Genomic DNA, 22,385 nt, shown 5'->3' on the forward strand with positions numbered 1-22,385 from the left:
GGAGTTTCCAGAGACTGCCAGTGGAGTCTGTATACTATTCATACTGCCCCTACTTTGGGCAGATGGAAAAGGAGCCGAGGAGTGAGGCAGGACATTTGCTTCCGTAGACCTCTCAGCCAGTCCCAATAGCCTGTAAGTGCCTGGCAGAGTTCCAGGTGCTTCACAGGTAATCTCTGCCACTACCCTATGAAGCAGTACTACTGTTATTCCCACTTTGCAGATGGGGAAACTGAGGCTCAGAGGTATTAAGTAACTTGTCGAGGCCACACAGCTGGTAAATAATGAAACTGGGGCTTAAACTCAAGTTGCCTGGCTTTACCTAACCCCCGTGCTATGCTATATTGTGTATACACCCTATTCATTCTTCTAATCTGGACTATGTGTCTAAGAGAGGATGCTAAGAAAAGGGAGATTTGAGGGGTGGGGTGCAAGGATTTAAAGAGAGTCATTCAAATCAGTGAAAGTGAAAGTGTCCCAAACCCACTTTCCCCCCTCTATGTTCTCCCTCAATGCTACCTTTCCTTTGCCTTTCTTTTTTCAAGTCTTTCTCATCCCCCCTCCCTGGAAGACTGAGAAGAAAGACTGGTGATCACCTGTTCACTGGTAGCCAAGGGAGATCATCAGTGTTGGACGTTCCACTTGTCTCATTCTTATAACTGGCAGGCAAAAGCCCTCTGTCCCCTCCAAGATGGATGATGAACCAGGTTTTATGGCTCAGGATTCCTAGGAGGGGGCTGGGTGGTGGAATAACTGCTCAGTGGATATTTGATTGAGGCTGAGGCCTGGAGGGGGCAGGGTTAGTGTGTCTGAGGAAGACATCCCAGACTAGATGGTGAGTCATCTTGGGGACAGTTGTGCCATGCCCCGATGTAGCCTCCACCCTGCTTTGGCTGTCATTAGATGTGCTAGACAGACAAATAATAATAATAACAGTTAGCATGCGCCAGACCTTGTCCTTGATACTTTACATACGTACATTCACTGATTTAGTCATTACAACAATTATCAGATAGGTATTATTATTACCTCACTTTACAGATGAGGAAACTGAGACATGAAAAGGTCAAATGATGTTCCCAAGGTCCCATGACTAAGAAGACGTGATTCTACCCAAGCAGTCAGAGTCTGTTTGCTTTACCACTCTGCAATCCTGCCTCTCAAGTATACTGACAGATCCCTTCAAGGGGGAAAAGCCCACATCCAGAATCAGTTCCCCCACGCCTGGGTGTACACAGGCTGCAGAGTCGGGAAGGGACAGGCAGATGACGGGAGCTGAAGAGCAAGGCCTCTTGATGCCATCTACCCACACAACAAGCAGTGTGCCCCATTCCCTTCAGGCAGGTGGCAGGGGACTACGGAGGCTCCCAAGGAACAGCCAAGGAGGGTGAATGGGTAAGGAGGGCTTTTCAGCCCCTGGCTTTGATTGAGGGCTGTATTCCTTCCACCCAGGCCTCTTTGCTGAGCTCTATACTTGGAGAGCCCACAGCTTCCTGGGTTTTCACAGGTCCCTCTCACTAGGTGGGTCTAAAACTCCCCACCCACCTGCCCCTCCTCCTGCCCTGCCCTGCCCCTCTCAGCTCCCTACTCTAGGAGCCTCATCACTACCTAAGCAAGGAACCTCACTCTCCTTCTCCCTCATCCAATCAGTCACCAAGTCTGATTGACTCAACCAACAAATAACCCGTTGCAGCTGTCCATTATGCCCATCCCCATTCCACTTGCTCTAGCCCAGTGATGGCCTCTTCAGCACTTACCAAGTGCTGGGCACTATGTTTGCCATTGTATAGATATCATCTTTTAATCCTCAGAACAATCCCCATTTGCAAATGAGGATACCAAGGCTCAGAGAGGTGTAAGTAACTTGCCCAACGTCACACATTGAATAGAGCAGAGCCTGACTCAGGTGGTCTGCAGAGTCACATTCAACCTTGCCTTCCTCGTTCTGCCTGCATGATGCCACAGGAATCTTCAATTCAGTCCACAACATTTAGTGCAGGTGCCAGGAACTCTGCTGTACACGAAAGATCTAACTGAGCAGATACTGGGCTCCTGCACCACAGAGTCTGGTGAAATTTTCTTTCATCTCTCTAACACAAAAATCTGGTTGGGCCTCCCTACCCAGCACAGTGTCTGGCATAAATCGGGTGCTTAATGATTATGGGTGGAAATGAAATGAATGGGAACTGTGGAAAGCCAGCTGGTGCCCGCTGAGGGCCTACACCCAGGCAGGGTGGGAGGGATGGGAGGTGGTTTCTCAGTTCATTCTCATGGCATTTTATCCGATCTCCCTCCCCACTTGCTGCTTCTTTGTCTCCTGCTCTTTTCTCCTTTTGTCCTGTTGCTGCAGACTTTGCTCACAGACACAGCTATGTCATTTGAAGTTGATTGGTGGAATGGGGAGTAGGAGGTTGGAGGAAGTTTAACTAACAGGCCTCCAGTGGGCCAGGCTTCCTGCAGAAAGGGCCAGCTTGGAGACCAGGGGATGTAAGGGCTCTGCCTGGTACCTTGGCCACTGAAGCCTTCTTCAGCATCCTTGGGACTCTACTTGGCCATGGTTGGTCAACAGGAAGAGGGACTGAGAAGAGAAGACAGGTACCATCACGGGGGCTCTACCTTTTGGCTCTTAAAGTTTCATGTCCCATGTTGCTTGCCCAGGCTCCTTTTCCCAAGAGTGGTTCCAGTTCAGTTCTCCTACCCCATTCCTGGGGTGGGGGGCAGAGAGAGGGAGCTGGAACGCTGATGGGCACTGAGCCAAACCTTCCTAGGACTAGCAGGTCACAGCCAGTCGCTCAGAAACCACTTATGACAAGTGGTGGAGCAGGGAAGCAGAGGAGAGATAGGCTCCTGCCTTCTCCAGATAGGGGAGGTAAGCAAGCTAGAAGGGGTTGCTGAGGGCTAGACAGGGCTGAGGACCAGTAGGGAGACGGCCAAGGCAAGAGCAGGGACCCTACACTTTCCTGGAGGCACATTCGTCTGGCTAGTGCTCAAACAATCCATGTGTAAGAGCGGCAAGGAAACAATGATTACAGGACGGTGGTGGTGACGGGGTGGCCATAGGGTAGGGAGAGGCGGGAGAACAGCAGAGAAGGAGGTGGCAGGTATGGAGCTGTGCTGAAAGTGACAGGGAAATTTGGTGTTACATGAACGTGCATAAATTAGTAGCTGAAATCTCCCACCAGCTGCTGCTTTTCAAGGTGCGTGCATGCGTGCGTGCATGTGTGTGTTCGTTCCAAATATCCAGGAGACACTGCTTCTGACCTTGAGTGATCACTGTTCTAAAATGGTGGCTCCAGCCTGGTTGCAGCCACTTTTCCTTAGGCTCGGAGTGTCCTTTTTCCTCACTCCTGTGCCCGTGTGTCACAGCTTCTGGTCTGCCCTAGCCTTCCCCCAACTGTACCCCTCCCCAGCCACCACCCACACTACTTCCTCTCCCTCCTTCCTCCCCCCTTCCCTTCCCATCCCAACCTTTCCACACCTGAGTCTCAAACACTTCCATCTTCCAACCTATTCTGGGCAGCCTTTGCTCAGGATTCAAACTCTTCCCACTCTACCTGCATGTTTCAGAGACTTGGCAGGCAGCTACAGGGGCCTGAGAGGGGTCCTAGCAGAACCTGAGCCCCGGCTCATCGATGCCTGGATCCGTCTGGATCCAGAGCACCAGGTGAAGATGGGGCACGGACATGGGTAGTCAGCAGAGCAGGCCAGGGAGACAGGCCCTCTCCTAGCATAGCACCAGGGCAGACCCTCATCCTGCCCCCAACTCCCCGCTCAGGAAGAGCTGGGGCCACAGAGGAAGCCGAGCATTCAAAGACTTCCGGGCACCAGACCCACTGCCCATTTCCTCCCTCCAGAGAGGACACTGTGAAAGTCCAGGGAAAGCTGCAAAGATGGGGTCCAGAGGGGCAGTAGAGAGAAGTGGAGTCCAGAGAAGGAAGTGGAAAAGAGGAAAGTCTGCAGTTCTGAGGTGTGTTTTGCCCTCCCTGAGGAGAGGCAGCACCTGCTGCTCAGATGTCAGAGGTTCCAAACCAGGTCTCTGGGAAGTCCTCCCTGTTCTTGGCTGATCCTCCCAGCAGAGGCTTTGAAAGGCCTGAAGCCGCATTGAATCTTCCCTGAGGCTTCAGTTCTCCCCCAGGCTTCAGCTCTCCCCGGGTACAGGCTCCTCGGGCCTTAGCTGAGGGTGCTTGCTGCGGCCCTGGGAGCGGTGACCCCAGCCTGGTTCTTCTCCCCAGGCAGAGCCACAGCTTGTGCCAGGGGTCCCCCAATTCTCTGCCCAGCACTCACCATGGGTGAAATTAATCACTGTCCAATTATTATTAGTGATCCCTCCTCCAAGAGAGTGTAAGTTCCCAGAGGGAAGGAACTGGCCCTGCTTCGCTCCAGGCTCACTGCTTGCATAGTCGGAGCCTAGGACACAGAAGACCCTTGAGAAAAGTTCCTAGCGTTAAATAGGTAAACTCATTTCTCCTCTCCTTTTCACCTCCCTCCTGCCTCCGCCCCCATCTGCCTTTCTTCCTGGTACCTTTCCACACAGTTCTTGACCGATCTCCATGCCACACTGCCTCTGTCCGTCCTCTTCCTCCTCCTGGAAGCACCTCAGATGTGGCCACTTGAACCTCTCTAGGGTGTTACTCTTGGGTCACATGCTCTGGACTGAGTGTAGGTGACAGCTTTATTCCTAGTCCCTTTACTTTACCCAGTGCTCCTGCAGCAGGACTAGGGGAGGATCCATGTGTATTGATTAAGCTCTGTAGCTTTCTCATTCAATAAAACAAATCCCCAAATTCATATCTGAAGAACAAATATATACAATACTAATACCTGTGCCAGGCTTTGCCCTTTAGGAAGTGTGAGTGCCCTCCCCTCCTGCCCTCAGCCTTACCATACTCTCCGTCCCCACTGCACCAGGTACAAGGCCATGCAGAGCTTAATTGCAGACTTGACCTCTCCCCTTCTTGCTCTTTCTCCCCGCTCCCCTCACCTAACAATAGCCACACAGTGAAAGGGAAAAGAGCATTGGAGTGGGTACATTGATTGGGACATTCAGGTCAGAACATGGAAGTCGCCAGAGAACACTAGGAGAGGTGGGCAGGCCTGGGCCCCTCCATGCTGCCCTCCCAGATGCTACTGCTATGATAACACACACATTTCCCCTCTTCCCACCTTCATGCTTCTCACCTGCCTCAGGTACTCATGAAGATCTTGAGTGCCGAGACCTGTTGCTTCCACTCAGCCTCTTCTCACTCAGTACCCTGCCCTCTGCATGGACTTCCTGGCTGTCGGTGGGCAAGCAGAGCAAGTGGGTCTCAGTGAGAAGCCAGATGCTGAGCAGTTTCACTCTGGCCCTGAAAAGTGAAGATATCCTCTTTTAGGGTCAGAAGACAGCCACAGCCCCGGGGAGCCAAGGTGACCCTCTGGATCCTCAATTCGGGATGCCTTCCTGGGCAGCTGGGATGCTCATGATGGGGCCAGCTCCTCCCTACAAAGAGCCACCTGCTCCTCCTCTCTGAAAAAGTCTTTTCTGCTTTGTGGTCTATAAGCCTGACCTCAGGAGGATGAAGCTGCAGGAGGAGGGCCAAGGTGGGGTGGGGACAGGGATCTACCTCTGTCGGTTACAGCCTTGGCCTGCCTTAGCAAGAGTCCACAGCCTTGAACTCCACAAGGGCTGAGGGTGGGCAAGAGGACTACGTAAGGTCTGAGGAGAATCCTGTGGAACTCACCACCTAAATTCATCACACACAGGAGATTTTAGATCAACTTGGCAAAGCTGGGTCTCAAGGCACAAGGTTAGGGAAGGCTGCCCCCTAGAGTCAGGGTCGAATAATTCTTTTTGGAAGCTAGCCCTTTTCTTGCTTCATCGCACAACAAATATTTATTGAGTTCAACCTATGCACCTGGCATTAGACTAGGTGCTGGGGATGCAGAAGTGATCAAGGCAGAAAACTGGGTGACTAACCGTCATGGTTTGCCCTACCTGATGGGTTTTCCAGGGCACGGGACTTTTAGTGGTAAAACCAGGACAGCCATGGGCAAACCAAGTGGAGTTGGCGCTTAATGGACAAAGACCCTGCCCTCATGGAGGTTATATTCCCATGGAGTGGCAGGGGTGTGAGTGGAAAGGATAAACAAAAACATAAGACAATTTCCCATAGCATACGAGCGATAGGAAATAAATCAGGTGAGGGATCGTCCTTTAAATTAAAACAGGGTTGCCTCTCTGAGGAGGTAACATTTGAGCTGAGACTCAAGTGGTGAGTGATTGATCTTACGAGCACTCAGAGAAGAGCTTTCCAGGCACAAAGTACAAAGACTCTGAGGCAGGAGCAAACATGGCACAGCTGACAACAGAAAGGCCCGTGTGCCAGAAGTGAAATGAGCAGGGCTGAGACTCATTGGTGTTGGTGAGGCCCTGGTCAGTTCACCCTAATTGCTGTGGGAAGCTATTGGAGGGATTGCATCAGGGGTGTACCATGTTCTGATTGTTCTTTTTAAAGATCACACCAGCTGCTGGGTGAAGAATGGATTGGAGGGGAAGGAATGAGCAGATGAAGGCAAGTTAGGAGGCTGTGGCTGGGGGCAATAGAGGTACTGGTAGTGACTGGACTAGGGTGGTGGCAGGAGGATGGAAAGAAAGGGCAGGGCAGGCCAAGCTGTACTTGTTAATGAATTGGATGTAGAGGGTGAAGGAAAGGGAGGACTCAGTAATGACCCCTAGGTTTGGGGTTGGAGCCATGGAAAACAAGGACATGCCCCAGATGACATCCTGCTGGGTGAGGATTAAGGAGCAGAGAGGAGGAAGCCCTGATAAATTTAGTCAACTGGAATATAGCTTAGTGGGGGTAACCCTGCCGTAGCATAGTGGGAGAAGATATGTGTCTGGAATGTGCCTACTTCAGGGGAATGAGAAAGAATGTCTTAGGAGGCATGGTCCCTGCAGGTGGGAGTTAGGAATCTGTCTTAATATTGGTGTGACCCAATTCAAAAGTGGCTTCAGAGGGATTGAAGTCAGAGAGGTTAGCCATATAGCACATGTTTACATGACCTGAAGTGGAATGAGGATGGTGTATTGGGGTAATAAGGTTACCTGTAACAAACAGCCCTGAAATCTCAGCAGCTAAGCCCAACAAAGGTGCATTTCTCTTGTTACAGTCCAACGAGGGTCTGGGGGATGGAGGGGGTGGTTCTACTTCATTCATTCATCCATTCATTCAACATCATTTGACACTGCTGTCTTCAACATGTGGCCTCTAAAATCATCACAGAATAGGAAGAGGGAATGGAGGATATATGGGAGATTTTTATGAATCCAGCCTGGTAATGGCACACATTGCTTCTATGTTGATTCCATTGCTCAGAACTTGGTCCCCATGGCATCAGCTGAACTGCAAGGAATCTAGGAAGTGTTCAAAATTCAAATTTAGAAGGTCATGTGCCAGAAGAAAAGCTGCTAATGGTGGGCATTAGCAGCCTCTGCTGCAAGCAGGGAATGTGGCTGTCTGTCTTGGGGGGTGGGGCAAGAAGTGGTATCTGATTTGGGTTGGGGTGGGAGTGTGCTTTCTGAAAGTACCTTGGAAAGGAAGCTGATGGGGAAGAAGTATATAGGGTGCACACCCATGTGCTTGTAGCTCCATAGTCTCAATTCTTTCTTATTCTTGTGGCCTTTCTCCAGGTAAGATCCTCAAAGAACTCACACCTTGCCACTGAAATTGCCTTGTGAATGCTTTCTTCTCTACAATTTTCTTTCCCATTGAATCTAACCTGGATACCACGACATGGCTTAAGTCATGCTACTCCTGTTCGATAATAACAATAGTAACAATTTCAAGAGCAGCAATAAAAAATTGTTGAGTTATTGTGGTGAGTGCTTTAACTGCAGAATCTCAATATACCTTAACCATTACAATAAGCCTGTGAGATATCATCATCATTCTCATTATAGAAATGGAGCAACACCTGTGAACCAAGTGTTGCTGATTCGATTCCCAGTCAGGGCACATGACCAAGTTGCACATCAGGTCCCCAAAGGTCCCCAGTTGGGGGCGCGAGTGAGAGGCAACCACACAGTGATGTTTCTCTCCCTCTCTTTTCCCCTCTCTCTAAAAATAAATAAATAAACAAGTAAATAAATAAATAAAATGAAAAGTAAGGTTTAAAAAAAAAGATTACAAAAAAAAAAATGGAGCAACAGGGGTTCTGAGAGGTTCCCATGCTAATACAGTGGCCACTAGCTATGTGTGGTTCTTTTAATTAAAATTTAAAACATTTAAAAATTCAGGTAGCGCTATAACAAATACTCAAGAGCCACATGTGACTACTACCATTCTGGAGAGCACAGATATAGAAAAAAAGTTTTTTCTTGGTAGAAAGTTCTATTGAATTAGGGGCTTGAGGTCACAGAGTAGGTGGTAACCCTATCTGATTATAAAATCCTTCAACAGTTACGAAAAGGTTCCCATTGTTAAGAAAAAGTTTCAGCCCTCTCCTTAACCTTCTTGTACAACCTGGGCCCAAGTTACTATTACATAATTATTCCCTCATTATTTTCTTGCACAATCTCATCCTCCAGCTTAACAAGTTTGCTCCTTACTTTTCAACACTCCTAACATGACCCCTCATAATCTTTTTGCTCTCCTCCTTTCTGTCTGTTGAGCTAATTAGTTCCTACCTGACCTTCAAGATTCTAATAGCTGAAGTATCTCCTGAATCAGCTCCCTTGTTTCCATTCTCAGACGGAACCACCTCTCAGACTCCCCACATCAGCTCTTGTCATGCAGCTGTTCTGCTGCTACTAATCATACTTATGGACATTTACTGAGCACCTACTATGTGCTAGGCACTCTTCTAAGCATCAAGTTTTCATCACAACACTTGAAGCAGATACCACTGCTCTCCCCCCTTTACAGGTGGGGTAACTAAAGCAACAGGGAGGTGAAGGACTTGTTTCTCTGCTTTCTAGTCTTTCATTGTCACTTTGCCCTCACACTGTTACCCTGGCCACATTTCTAGAACACAGAGCTGCTACTTTCTTCCCTTCCCTGGTTCCACAAGGAGGGGGACAGCCTTTTTAGAAGAGCATTCAAAGCCCTTTATGTTCGGAATGTTTCTAACTTCAAAACCCACCGCTCCACCCACAGACCACAAACTCCTTAGATTCCCAACCTGACACGTTATTTCTTGCCTCTGTGCTGCCTGTGCACAGGATGTTCCCACTGCTTGGGGTGTTATCCTAGCCCACCAGCTCTGAAGCTGTCCATGGCAGTGCACTCTGGACCTTGGGGCTTGCTCCCGCCTCTGAACGTCCAGCTCTAACTCTCTCCATCAGTGGCTCCCAGAGGAAGGCTGGGCTCTGAGCTCACCACATTAAAATCACTTTTCATTTAAAAAAAAAAAAAAAATATATATATATATATATATATATACACACACACACACACACACACACACACATATGTATGTGTGTACCGCCAGGGTCCTTATAAGGGACAAGAGGGAGGGTGCAGAGTCAGTGGGAGAGGAGATGTGACAACAGAAGCAGAGGTCAAAGTAATGTGATATATCAGCTTTAAAGATGAAGGAATGTGATTGGCTCTAGAAGCTGGAAAAGGCAAGGAAGGGGGTTTTCCCCTTGCGCCTCCAGGAGGGTAGTCCTGCAATCTTTTTCATATTAGCCCAGTGAGATCCACTTTTGGGTCTACAGAACTATAAAGTCATAAATGTGTTATTTTAAGCCATTACATTGTGGTAATTTGTTACAGCAGCAAAAAGAAATGCATACAAGGAATACTGGCAACGTATTCTGCGCAGGTATGTGATGGGCCTCCCCAGCTAGATTCTAAGTGCTCTGTGTTAGATCCGGTTTTCCCTCCCAGCTCCAGGCAGGAAGATGGACCTACATCGGGTGCTCAATATATTTATACTTTCCACTCTCTAGAATTGTCTGATTCTGAGGGTGGAGGTGATGTTTCGTAGGGATTTGGGATGGGGGTGCAGATGAGGCTGTGGAGATGAAAGGAAAGGGGGGCTGTTAAGGTTAAAAGGTGATGGTGACCGGAATTCTCAAACTTGAGTGTGAAGTACCTTCTGAAGATGCTTAAAGAGAGTCTGGGAGGGACCTGACTGACAGGGGCAGGGTGGAAGGCATCATACTCATTGCACGTTTCTTAATTTTCAACGAAAAATTTAAATCTCGAAGTTTAAACGATAATGTGTCTCCTATTCAGAGATTAAACTTAAAAGAAGTCACCGCAGCTGGCTTCTTCTATAATCATGTATTGCCGGTCCCCGCCATGTCCAGCTATCCTGATACGGTCCATCGCAGGATAAGCCCGGGATCTGCCTTTTTAACAGGTATTGCCCTGCTGATCAGACAGCCCAACGACCTCGTGGTGCCAAACTCCGGACGCCTGGTCTGTGGCTCCAAGAGCGGGCGGCCTCCGGCCGGGGAGGGCGCTGTGTCCGCTGCGCTGGGGGCGGGCCTGGGCGGAGCACCAGGCGGCCGGCGGCTCCCGGCTTCGGCTCCGAATCTGGGCCCTGCACCTGTGACTCTCCGCTGCGCTCTCGCTCCCGCCCGGCGCCCGCAGCCCATGGCCCCGTCTCGCCGGCAGCTTGGCCTCCGCGCCGCCTACTCCGGCCTCAGCTCCGTGGCCGGCTTCTCCATCTTCCTCGTTTGGACGGTGGTCTACAGCCAGCCGGGGACAGCGGCTATGGGAGGACTCGCAGGTACCCCGAGGCGCTGGGGCCTGGGCGCGGGGGCGCGGGGAGGCTCTCAGCTCCCGAGGCTGCTCACGGGAGGCGCTTCCCCGGGGAGCGGGTGGGTGTTTACCCAAAAACATCAGCAGTGCGGGCCTCTCGAAGCCCGAGCCTTCCTCGGTGCCACTGACACCTGCTGCCCCCCGAGCCCAGGCACGAGCCCGGTTGTCGATGTCCCGCCTCTAAGGTTGGCACACGCCTGTGGGGCCGCAGCCGCCCGCTGTCCTGTGACAGCCTCCTCCCTGCGCACCCGCCTTGCGCTCCACTCTCTTCACAGGGCTGTCACTGGGCTAAGTGTGAAAGCCCCCAAACAGGCACACACCTGTTCTGGAGGGTCCCGCTCCTCAAGGGCCTCTTCCTTGGGGGCTGGGTGAGGGCAGAGGAGGGATAAGTGGAAAGGAGGGCTGGGGGTGCCCCCTTCTATTGTGCACTGCACCCCAGCAGAGTCCTCAGTGAAGACCTGGAGGAGCATGCAAGGGATCTGATGGACACTGGACATTTTGTTTCCACCGTGTTGGTGTCTCTTTGACACCTTTGTGCTGTGGCTCCTCTACCAATTCTGCTACCACCCAGGCCGCCCCTGGTCACTTTTTCTGTGCCTCAAAGAGGGAAGGGGAGGCAGGGACCAGAGTGAGAACAGCAGTGCGCAGGTGGAAGCCTGATGCTCACCGGTGATTTGTACTCGCTGTCCACCCTTTGGGCATTTCATTAAACTCTCTGTGTTGTAAAACTAATGTGAAGATGAAACATATTCATTCTACTTGCTAACTTTTTTTTTAATGCTTTCTATGTACCAAGCACTGTGTTAAGCAATCTGCTTCCATCGTCTCATTTAATCCTTACTTTAATCCTATGAAATAAGCATTATTATTGTGCCCATGTTACAGATAAGGCTTAAACTGAGGCTTGGAGTAAATAACTAGCTTGCCCCAGTTACACATCTACATGAAGTATGTGTGGGAAAAGAACTTTGGGGAAAAAACCCATATAAGGATAATGCTTTTACATATGATGATCTTATTCCATTACTAAAACCCACTGCCCAAAGAGCCTGAAGTGGACTAATGACATATTTACTCATTGCCCCTGAGCTTCCGGAGAGCCATCCGGGTTAGAAAAGGAATGGGATGTGAGCGTTTGCCTGATAAGAGGGGCACACGTAGCCACAGCCTACATGATGCCAAGCAGGGCGCTGCGGAGTCACCAAGGAAGGGTGGTGGGTGCCCTGGCTGGGCTGCTCTTGTGCCTGCCTGGATGTCCCACCACCTGTGGTTTTCTGTCCTCCCTGGGGGCAGCCAGGCCACCTCTGCTCACCTATCTACAGACCCCTGACTCCTCTCCACCCCCTACCCCTGCACCTTCACCGTACCCTACTTCTCTTCTCCTTACAATTTCTTCCTGTTTCTTGTCTGCCCTGCTGCTTTCCCCTCAGAAGGGTGGTGTCTTCAGGCCAGGCCCTGTGGTTGTACTGATAAGACCTGAGATGAGGGGCTGGTTGGGGGTGAGGACAGAGGGCCATCCCCGGAATCAGAGTCTGGCCTGGTGCAGTGAACCCTAGCTAGCTGTGTGACCTTGGGCCCCTTGATTCCTCCTGGGCCTTGTCTCTGAGGCGTGGGAGGAGATGCCAGTGAAGGAGATGATTTCAGAGACCCCGCACCCCCCCACTTTAAGTGTGCAATGTTGCAAGTTTGTGTCCTCTCTCACTCATCTCACAGTTGCCTGTTGGAGGGCCATGACATAGGCCCCCCCTGGCTTATGCTCCCGGGAGTCCTGGGGTTTTCCTCTGACCCAAATTCTGCCCTCTCTCCCTCGCTGCAGGCTTCCCTCTGAGGTAGGCCAGCTGCGGAGTTGCCTGCAGGGAGAGGCACTAGGGTAGCAATCAGAGGGAGCAGGGTCCTGGTACCTCCCTGACAGCCTGGTCTTGGACAACCAGGAGATGGCCGTGGAAGATCCAACGCTGCCCAGTGGTAGGGGTGTGGTGGGGCAAGGGAGGGCTGGCCAGGCCAGGCCCAAGCACGTGCCCTCTCCACCCTGAGTGGGCTCTGAGTCTATAGCCAGACTTCTTCCTCTTTTGGGGGTGAAGTATCAGGGGATTTACTGACTTGTGAGCACCCACCTCTGACTTGGCATTTTTTAGCTCAGAAACTGCTGAGTCACTAGAAGGCAGCCCTAGTGTGTTCCTTGTCCCTGAATACCAGAAAGTAGCTGATGGGGGTGCTGGTTTCTAGGGCAGGGTGAGCCTGGAGCCCCTGGGCCCAGCGGGAAGAGTGTTCACAGGTGGAGTCCCACTCTCCTGGTGATATCTGAGAAGAGTTCAGCTCTCCTGGTGGCATCTGGGAAGAAGCTTGGAGGAAAGGCAGTTGCAGAAGAAACAGTTTTGCTGTGGGAACCCAGGGAAACACACTCTTGCTCTACATCTAGCAGACAAGAAAAGAGAAAAAGAATAGAAAAGTTGCCCTGGGAGCCTGAATGGCCCTGTGTTCTTCCCACGGGAGCTGAGCCATGAGCGAGAGGATCATCAAGCCTCTGGGCCTTGGTTTTCAACAGGGCAGGGTGTAAGAGCACAGCAGGACCCAGTCTTGCCTGCATTTCCCTCCAAGCTCCCCTGGGCTCATCCTTTCTCCTCACCTCCAACCAAACTGCTGGGGAGACTTTCCCATCTGCTGGCCTGTTGTCTGTGAGCCCTGAGTGGAGCAGTTGGGTGGAGTGAGGGGTGAGGTATGGCATGGACATGCAGGTGGGTGGGCCTGGGGACCGGTCCATTCTGTCCTGAGTTGTGCAGACCAGGCTTCCTAGTGCCCAGAGTATCCTAGGAAAGGGAGCAGGGCTGAGGGACAATTGCCTCCTGCCTGAGGGGACCAGTGGGGGCTCCTGCTCCTTCCTGGCACCTTTGGGTGGAATTGGTGGGGGAGGTCTCTCTTCCACGGAAAGTGGTGAGAGCCAGGGTGCATGAGAACAGGCCTGCTTCCAGGCTTGGCTATATTTCTCTGGAGTTGAGGCCTCTGTGCAGCGGAAGTGAGAGGCAGGGAAGGTTGTTCCTGCTTATTAACGAAGAACAGGGACCTGAAACATCCATGATAGCCACTTTCCTCTTTCTCCTGCTCAGCCCTTTTTGGTACGTGGGTGTATGTGGGCGTGAGTGTTTGGGGGGCACTGCTGGAGCATGGCCTATGGGCTAAGGCATTTCCATAGGCCCCTATTTCAGCATTTCCTAACCCAGAAATTGCTGAGTCACAGAGGAATTGCTCTGACCTCCTTGTTTTTGTCCTGAGCTAGCTTCTAGAATCTTTGAACGGCAAAGGACCTTAGAGCCCAGCTACTCCAGCCCCTCCATGGCATATTAAGGAGACAGAGGGCAAGTGGGACTCTCCCAGAGAGATGCCCAGTTGACTGCCCCTCATATGCACTCAGTGACAATAAGTCTTCTTCTCAGGGCCCTTTATGAAACCAAATGGCTCCCCCAGGTGAACACTTAGGATGCATGAGCACAGATCGGGAAAGACTCTGGGAGGGCAGCAGGCCCACAGTCCAGATCACGTGCCATGTAGGCTGATGCTGTGGGGCTGCTGTTCTGTCCACCTCTGGCCTGCTCCCCCTTTCTGCCCCAGCCGGAATGGAGAGATGCTTGTCCGGGCTCATGATCTCAGGGGTGGAGGGACCCACGTTCCAGGCTCTCAACCTCCTGGCAAGGCTGGGGTGGGCAGGGGCAGAGCTGGGAGAGGGTGGGTGAGACAGGGTCGGAGGGAAGCTGCAGGGGTTGGTGGGGCTGCACCTCACTGGGGTGGAGCCTTGGAGCCTCCACATTTCTGTGCCGGCGGGACCTGTGGGCTTGCCCATTTTTAGATTTGAAACAGTAAGGCTCTGAGAGGTCACGAGCGGCGCAGCAGTGCCAGGCCCCAGGCTTCCTGGCTTGCAGTCTCGTGGTTTCTGTCCCTTGCCAGACTGCCTGAGTTGTGACAACTTCTCAGCTGGTAACGAGAGCATAGTTCTGGGATGATGCTCCCTTCTGCCTTTTGCTTTCCCTAACTTAAAAAAATATATATGAAATATTTTGGGAATGTGAAAAAGGAGAGATGACTTAACAAACTTCCTTACACTCACCACCCAGCCTAAGGAGTAAAATATCATAGGTGCAGGCGCAGCGCTGTTCTCACCCCCCCTCTATCAACTTCCCTTTCTTCTCTTTCTTGCCACAGATAACCAACCACTTTCTCCAACCAGAGGCCCATCTTCCTGTACACGTGTGCACAGATCTTTTGACTCCTAGGACCCCCAGTCTGTGTGGCCCACACCCGCCAGGCTTGCAGCTGGCTCTCCCTTGTGACCCTGCAGGCCTGTTCCAGACCCTTGCCAGTGGCATTGCTATTTGTCCCACTCTTTGGGCTGCGGGGCAGGCACGGCCTGGCACAGAGGGCACTCATTGTATCGGCTGAGCAGCAGCTGGCACTGTAGGAGTACCCAGCCAGGCCCAGAGGGTGGGCCCAGGAAAGGCTGGGGGTGTTTGGCCTGCCCTTTGCAGCAAACTGGAGGGAATGACATGGAGTATGACCATGAGCAAGGTCTTGAAACTCTTGAGGTTGTGGCCTCTGTGGGCCAGTGGAGGGGCATGGGTGGGAGGGCTTCTCCCCACAGCTGTGGCCCTGGGGGTAGGTGGTGGGAAGATCCTAGAGAAGCAGACCGGACTGCAATGGTCCTCAAACTTTATAACTTCAGGACCCCTGTCCATTCTTGAAAAGTAGTAAAACACCAAGAAAATTGTGTTTCTGTGGATTATATCTGACGATATGTACCATATTAGAAATGACAACTCAGAACATTTTTAAGGATTTAAAAGTAATATTAAAAATAACATTGCATGAACACAAGTAACACTGTGTGTGTGAGTGTACGTTGTGGAAATAATCGTGTTCTCTGAAACAAACAAAAAAATCGGGGAGAATGGTATGGTTTTATATTTTTGCCATTCCCTTTAATGTGTGACTTAACAGAAGGCAGATCCTCTTATCTGCTTTTGCATTCAGGTACCAGCGATGTTATGAGAGAAGGAGACTGAGAAGACCAACACTCTCTTAGTATTATTATGCAAATAGGCCTGGCCTAGTGGACCTAAAGGGCCCTGGGGGTCCCCGGGTTACTGGCTGGAGGCAGGGAGGAGAGGGGAACTGCTATGACTGTCCCTCTGACCAAGTCTGTCCCCCAGGTGTGCTGGCGCTGTGGGTCCTGGTCACGCACGTGATGTACATGCAGGATTACTGGAGGACCTGGCTCAAGGGGCTGCGTGGCTTTTTCTTCGTGGGCGTCCTCTTCTCGGCTGTCTCCATTGCCACCTTCTGCACCTTCCTCGTGCTGGCCATCACCGGACACCAGAGTAAGGGCCAGTTCCAGGGGGGAGTGTATGGGAGGGCCAATGTGGGGCTCAGGAGAGACCAGGAGTCTGGTCCGGTTCCACAGCTTACATCCAAGGGCTGGGCAGCTCACTTAACCACCTGTGCCTGGCTTTCCTCACTGTTACAGGGGGTTGAACGAGAGCACCCATCTCCTAGGGTTGGGTTGGAAGGGTTCAGAGAAATGCTTGAGAAGTGCTGAGCACAACGCACCCTGTAGGTCAACAGCAGTACGATGTAGTGGGGTGGGAGTGCCCCCTGCTGGCCGCAGCTGACAAGGAACCAAAGGCCGTTGTCCCTGCCCCTAGGGAACCAGATGCTAAAGCGGGCTGGAAGAGACCTAGGGTAAAAGTGAGGATAGAGGCAGAGTAGATGATACACACCTGTGACTGGCACTGCCTGCTGCCTGCAAACCCTGAAGTGTCACACTCAGTGTCTCTGTAGGATTGGTTCAGCCTCTACTGGAGGCTGGGGGGAGGGGGGACGGGCTTGTGGGATGGGGGCTGGGAAAGAGTCACAGTTGGGCTCCTCTCCCCTGCAGGCCTCACAGACCCCACCAGCTACTACCTGTCCTGTGTCTGGAGCTTCATTGCCTTCAAGTGGGCCTTCCTGCTCAGCCTCTACGCTCACCGCTACCGGGCTGACTTTGCCGACATCAGCATCCTCAGCGACTTCTGACCCAGGGGCTGAGGTCTCTGCATCCTGGGGTCCTCAGGACCTGGACTCAGCTTCTGAGACATCGGGCACTGCCCCACCCCTGGGGGATTCCAGAACCATGGCAGAAAATACACAGCAGGAAGACTTTGGTCTCCCAGGAAGCTGCCCCGTCCACTTTCGGGGAGACCTGGGTGTGGTAGAAAGGGGTCCTACCATGTTGCTCCTTGGTGGCTTGGCTGGAGGGAAGTTTTTCAGATGGATCTATTTTCTTAGCACCCAGTGAGGAATCTTTGTAAGCAGGGACAAGGTACCAGTCAAAGGGCAAAGGGGCCTTGACCTGCGCCTGGGGGCAAGGAGCAGGTGGTTTGTTCCCTGCTGCCCTAGGAATTCTCCCTCAGGTTCGGGTGGAAGCCTAGGAAGGGCAGGAAAGGGGTCTCTAGGAGAGACCTCAACCCCTAACCCCAGCATCCCATCCTGTTGTTCCCCCAAGGGTCTTGGGGACTTGGGCAGACAACTCGGTGTCCCTATCCTGCCCAGAGCTGACCTCCCATGAGTGTGCTAGATTCAGTCATCTTCTCCACTCAAGCCCTCCCTCTCCCACACACTACCACGCACCACACACCTCGGAGCAGGCTTCCCAGATGAGGCCAGACCAAGGGTCTTGGGGAAGGTGCTTCTGCCCCCAGAAGGGCTTGGGGAGGGGGCAGCATGGTGCAGGCTGAAAGGACCCCTCAGACCTGTGCCTACACACCTCCAGCCCTGAATTTCCACTCCCCCTTCTTACATCTGCCCCTGGTCACACCCAGATCACCCCCCCCCCATGAGGTTCCACCCCTCAACTCCTGCCCCTTGTCACTTCCCTTCACTTATGGCTCATATCTTTTTTCCTCTCCCTCTGGAAGGATAAAATCTGCTCTGCCCGTACACTGGCCCAAGGGCTCCCCGGATGTCAGAGGGAAGGGTCTACTGGTATGTGTCTTTTTACGTTAGGTTGCCATTTTGCACGGTCTGCCCCTTTCCCAACTGTGTCCACCCCCCAGCTCTTTGCCTTATCTGTGTCACTGTCACTTTAGCAGAAATACAGCGACCATTTGTATCAGACAGCCTCTGGTTGTTTGTTGGGGCGGGGCGCTGCAAGCAGGGGGCAGGAAGGCGGGTGGTGCTGGTTCTCTAGTTATCCTGTGAAGCCATTTCCTTAGCTCGCTGTGTACCCTGATGGGCATGGGAGGGCCTGGCATCTCGGGCAGGAGGCCCTCCCTCTCTGGTCCCCTTGACATGGGGGAACTCACCGGCTTGGCTCTCCTCTGGCTCTCAGCACAGCCCCGGCCAGGGGAGGATGCTCATGGGCACAGCCTCAGTCACCCCGTGGGATTTAGTGTCTGTCGCCCAAAAGGCCAGGACAGGTGGGAAGGGGATAAATCTACTTCCCTTCCTACTCTCCCAGCTGTGAGGGCTCCGGGCCAGGTCTGCGGTAAGAAGCCCGCCCACTCAGACCCACTGAGACAGGCACAGGCAGCCCTGGCACTGCTGTCTCCGCTTCACAGGGTGAGCATGCCCAGGCCTGCTGCCTCGCCCATTCTCGGAGGCTCAGCATACACATAAGAAATCATGGTGCTTTAGAGCAGGAACCAAAAACAGTCTCTTTCTGGAGCCTTTAACTGGTAAACAGAGGCCCCACGGGGTGACAGTGACACACCTTACCTCACAGCTGGGACTGGAACCCAGGTAAGTCTGATTCATGACACTTTGGGGTGCCTTAGTGAGCCAGGTCTGAGCGACTGTATGTCCCCCCACTCCCCGCAGCGGGCCCTCTGTCTGTGGACTCAGCCCAGAGCTGCTGCCTCTTGATTACCCCAGGTAGGGCAGGCAGGGGCAGCTAGGGTGTGTTCGGAACAGATTCCTCCTGCAGGGCCGCCGCCACAAAGGGCAAGGAGCTGGAGGGGGGCTGGTCCCCTCTCCTCCACATGGAACCAGGCGGTGCATGCTGTGCCATGGGGCTGGGTGCTTACTGCACACCCCTGACTTGGGACACCCTACCACATGCACCTTTAAAGCAAATAAAACATTTATTATTCAGATTTTTTTCCCATTTTTTTTTTCTCTTTTTTACAAAAACATGCATACATACACAGGGTATGGTAGTCATAGGGAAGACACATATATGCGCGCACACAGACACACTCTCACACACACACACACACACACACACACACACACACACAAATACTTCTTGGCCCCAGGCCTGGACCCCAGAAGCCTTGACTTTGCCAGGGCAGCCTCCCCTCCCCCATGTCCTGCATCTACTCTCCCACCCCCTTCCCCCTCAGCCGAGCTAGTCCTATCTGGGGCAGGCGTCAGAGCTGGGGTGGGGGAGACCCCAGGAAGAGAACATTCCTGGAGGAGGGCAGTGACCGAGGGATCCCTGGGGGTCACACTGCGCTTCTGAGGGGAGATGAGGGTTTGGCACCATTGGCTCAGGAAGCACAGAACTCCAAGAGCACCCGTCTGCTCCTCCAGGGCACTGAGAGGGTGCACATAGGGTGGCCTCTGGAAGGGGCAGGGACCGGAAGGGAGGCCTCCTGATGACTGCTCTTGAGGGAGCTTTGTTTCACTGCCCAGTGGTGGTGGCAGGGTGCTGGGAGGGGCGGGGGGCGGGGGGCTTCCATAGTCATTTGAGTAAACAGGCCAAAGGAGGGACTCCCCCTGCACTCACCGATATAGGACCCCTTGGCTCCTCCTACCCATCCCCCTGCCCCCAGTCCAGCCCTCAGAGCCTAGGAAGGGCTACCCTGGCTGAGGCCAAGTTCACATTTCTGTGTGGAGCCTGGGGCTGTGTGCAAAGTCCAGGGTCTAAACGCCAAAAATAGTGGTTATGGGTGGGCCCGACTGAGCCAGTCCTCCATGCAGTCCTGAGGAATGGGGACCCTGCAGGGGTCTGGACCCCACAGGGGCAGACTCTGTTCTTGGGAGAACCCTACTGGGGCCTGGCCAGCTGCCTCGCCTGCTTCCTCAGGGTCCTCTTTGGTCCCTCTCTTCGACCCAGGAGCCTTCCTTCTCAGGCTCCTTAGGGTGACTATTAAGGGGTTGTTCTCTGGCCACAACTACCTGTCCAGAGGATCTCTGAAGACCCCAGGAATAGGTGCTATTGCCGGAGGTGAGAAGATAGGCCAGGTCCGAAGGACAGGGTGGGCCGGCAGAACCATTCCAAAGCCTTAGAGATTCATAGGTTCCTCCTCCTCCTCCGCCAGCTGCTCAGAGGGCCTGGGGGAGGAAAAGCCAGCGGCTGCAGGAAGGGCCTCAGCCCAGCCCCAGGGAGAACGAGGAGGCTGGGGAGGCTGTGCCAGCATCTGGGATCCTCAAGCTGGGAGGGCCCGTGGGGCGGGGAGGCGGCTGGCCGGGGGCCTGGCATTACCTCTCCTCAGCCAGGATGCCCACGGAGAGGGATGCCAGTGCGGTCACTGCCTCCACTTCGGCGTCGGCTCCCGGCACCCTGGGCACCCAGGACTCGGGACAGGAGGCCAGGCGCTGCATGCAGCCCCAGTATTTACCTGGGGTGAGAAGCCGAGTCAGAAAGTGTTGGGGACAACAAGTCCCTCCGGCCTGCCACACCACACATCCTAGACTGATACTGAGAGTTGTGGGTGTATCCTCAGTCTGGGGTTGGGTGTCTCACCTGACTCTACCCTCAACACAACATCTTCCTCAGCTTGGCCCCCACAGCCCTGACAAGGGGAACAGTATGGCTATGAGGTGGCCTAGTAGGTGTCCAAGCCGTTCTCCCACACCCTTGGCTGAAGGGTGGCCTCAGACCCATTCCCATCAGTGCGAGGTTCCTACGAGCACCAGTAGGGTCCACTTGTCCATAGATAGGGTCTGCATCAGAGAGACCCCACAGATCCCAAGCCCTGGCCTCCCGGGGCACAGGGCTCTACTCACATCAGCCCTAAGAAAAGGTCAGCCCAGCACACAGGACAAGAGCAGATGGGAGGAGGGAAGGACACAGCACTGGGAAAGCTGACTGTCCTGTCATCACAGCTGCTCTGCGTGGCCATCGGCAAGTCGCTCACCCACCCTGGGCTCCCACATGGACATACCCACCCTGCCTACTGTTGTGAGAAGTCAAGTTCACGGAGCACGCCCAGAGCCTGGCCCAGCGTGAGGGGCTCCCTACAAAGTTCCAGCAGTGTTTTTATGTTGCCTACATCCCCCTGTGGAGCCCCAGATGTGAGGAAATCTAACTTATTCATTTTTGTATCCCTAACATCAATCATGGGTCTTTAAACAAGTGCTCTGTAGATGCTGAGCTGAAGTAGAAAACTTTAAGTGCTTTCCAAATGTGGGGTGATTCTAAGAGCCAGCCCCCACAGCAGGCAGAGGTCCCGAGACCCCTGCAGTCAGGACTGAGGGTCAAGGTGGGAGCAAGCACTTTCAGCAAGTGAGGTCCGAGTATAGCTGTTCGCCTGGCCCTGGCCTTAGGGCTGTGGCTGGAAATGGGAGATCAATCCTGCCTTGAGGAAGCCCGTCTGGTGGTCCCTGCTAGGTCCATCTGGGGGGCTCCGAGGGTATCCACTCCTGGGGTGGCTTCCCTGTCGTATAGGAAGCCTACTCCCCTACCAGCCCCATCCCAGAGTTCCTGGCCTTGCCGGCAGTGGGAGCTCTGGGGCCCTGGTCACTGGAGAGAGCCCCCCTGAGGTTCTCCCGAGTCTGGGGTCAGTGAGTATCCTCTCTCCACACTCACTGTGCACCCGGATCACAGCTTCCAGAGAGCGGATAGCATTGAGGTTGGGTTTCTGTTTCCAGGCTTCTTCTGAGAGGGGATCCACCTACAGAAGAAAACAGTACATCAGCCACCAGTCTCGGACACCCATAGCCCAGCTCTCTCTCACCCTAAGGGCCCTGGCTTTGGGGGCATAAATAGGCATGTGCTTCTGGCTCTGCCTAGGGCAGGAAATGCTGGTTCTATACCTTACCTGGGGAAGAGGCATCCGCTCTGCCTCCTTCATTCCAGGCCTGGCCACCCATGCCCTACCTGTGAGCCCTCAGCGAGGCGCCCCATTTGTCTGTCCTGGGAGGGCCAGGCCCCTTGTGCCACAGAGGCATGAAGGGTGATGAGCAGCTCACCTTGTTGCCCAGAAGAGCAGTCACACAGGCCTCGGAGGCATCACAGATGGCTGTGAGGTCATGGCCACCCTCCAAGGCCAGCACCACTGCACCTCCCGCCAGGCTCATCAGCTGCTGCGTCATGTACCCAAAACCTAGATGGTTGGCGGGGGAGGAAGAAGAGAGTGAGGGTAGAGGAGAGGTGGACCCTCTCTACCGGTTATGTCCCTGCTTGCTTCTTCCCTCATAAATAATGACACAGATGCAAAACTCTCTGCTTTCCCAAGTGCTGTAACAGGGAGTCCCGTGTAAAACCTATTAGCATACCTCACTCAGGGCTCAGAGGGGCTAAGGGACTAGCGCACAGGGCCACAGCCAGTAAGTGGCAGGGCTAGGACTTGACCCGGGGGCATCAACACCAGCCAGATGTCTTTTTCACAGAGCCACATCATCTTCTCTTTCTGTCCTGCAGGGCCTGTGGCCCAGTAGGCTGAGTGT

The 22,385-nt window shown here is 53.3% G+C and overlaps 2 protein-coding genes and 1 long non-coding RNA gene across 3 annotated transcripts in view; 1 reads left to right on the forward strand and 2 right to left on the reverse strand.

The window, feature by feature from the left end:
• Positions 1 to 10,459: 10,459 nt before the first annotated feature.
• On the forward strand, positions 10,460 to 17,888 carry SLC48A1 (solute carrier family 48 member 1). Its single transcript, XM_090273061.1, has 3 exons — positions 10,460 to 10,716; positions 15,947 to 16,114; positions 16,672 to 17,888. Exons 1-3 carry the CDS (start codon positions 10,581 to 10,583, stop codon positions 16,806 to 16,808), a joined length of 441 nt encoding a protein of 146 aa, XP_090129187.1. The 5' UTR covers positions 10,460 to 10,580; the 3' UTR covers positions 16,809 to 17,888.
• Positions 15,691 to 19,832, reverse strand: LOC150011655 (uncharacterized). Its single transcript, XR_016510457.1, has 2 exons — positions 16,514 to 19,832; positions 15,691 to 16,285 (listed from the first exon to the last, which is right to left on the reverse strand). It is a non-coding gene; the product is annotated as an uncharacterized LOC150011655 (long non-coding RNA).
• A 9-nt stretch (positions 19,833 to 19,841) lies between these two features.
• Positions 19,842 to 22,385, reverse strand: part of HDAC7 (histone deacetylase 7) — a 34,045-nt gene continuing 31,501 nt past the window's right edge. Inside the window, exons 23-26 of the mRNA XM_090273062.1 lie at positions 21,909 to 22,042; positions 21,526 to 21,610; positions 20,200 to 20,335; positions 19,842 to 20,048 (exon numbers count right to left, since the gene is read on the reverse strand). Coding sequence (XP_090129188.1) covers positions 20,000 to 20,048; positions 20,200 to 20,335; positions 21,526 to 21,610; positions 21,909 to 22,042 — 404 coding nt within the window. The 3' untranslated portion in view covers positions 19,842 to 19,999. The remainder of the gene's footprint in view (positions 20,049 to 20,199; positions 20,336 to 21,525; positions 21,611 to 21,908; positions 22,043 to 22,385) is intronic.

Source organism: Furipterus horrens, unplaced genomic scaffold, assembly GCF_987537825.1.
Source record: "Furipterus horrens unplaced genomic scaffold, mFurHor1.1.pri manual_scaffold_4, whole genome shotgun sequence".
In the NCBI taxonomy this organism is placed as follows: domain Eukaryota; kingdom Metazoa; phylum Chordata; class Mammalia; order Chiroptera; family Furipteridae; genus Furipterus; species Furipterus horrens.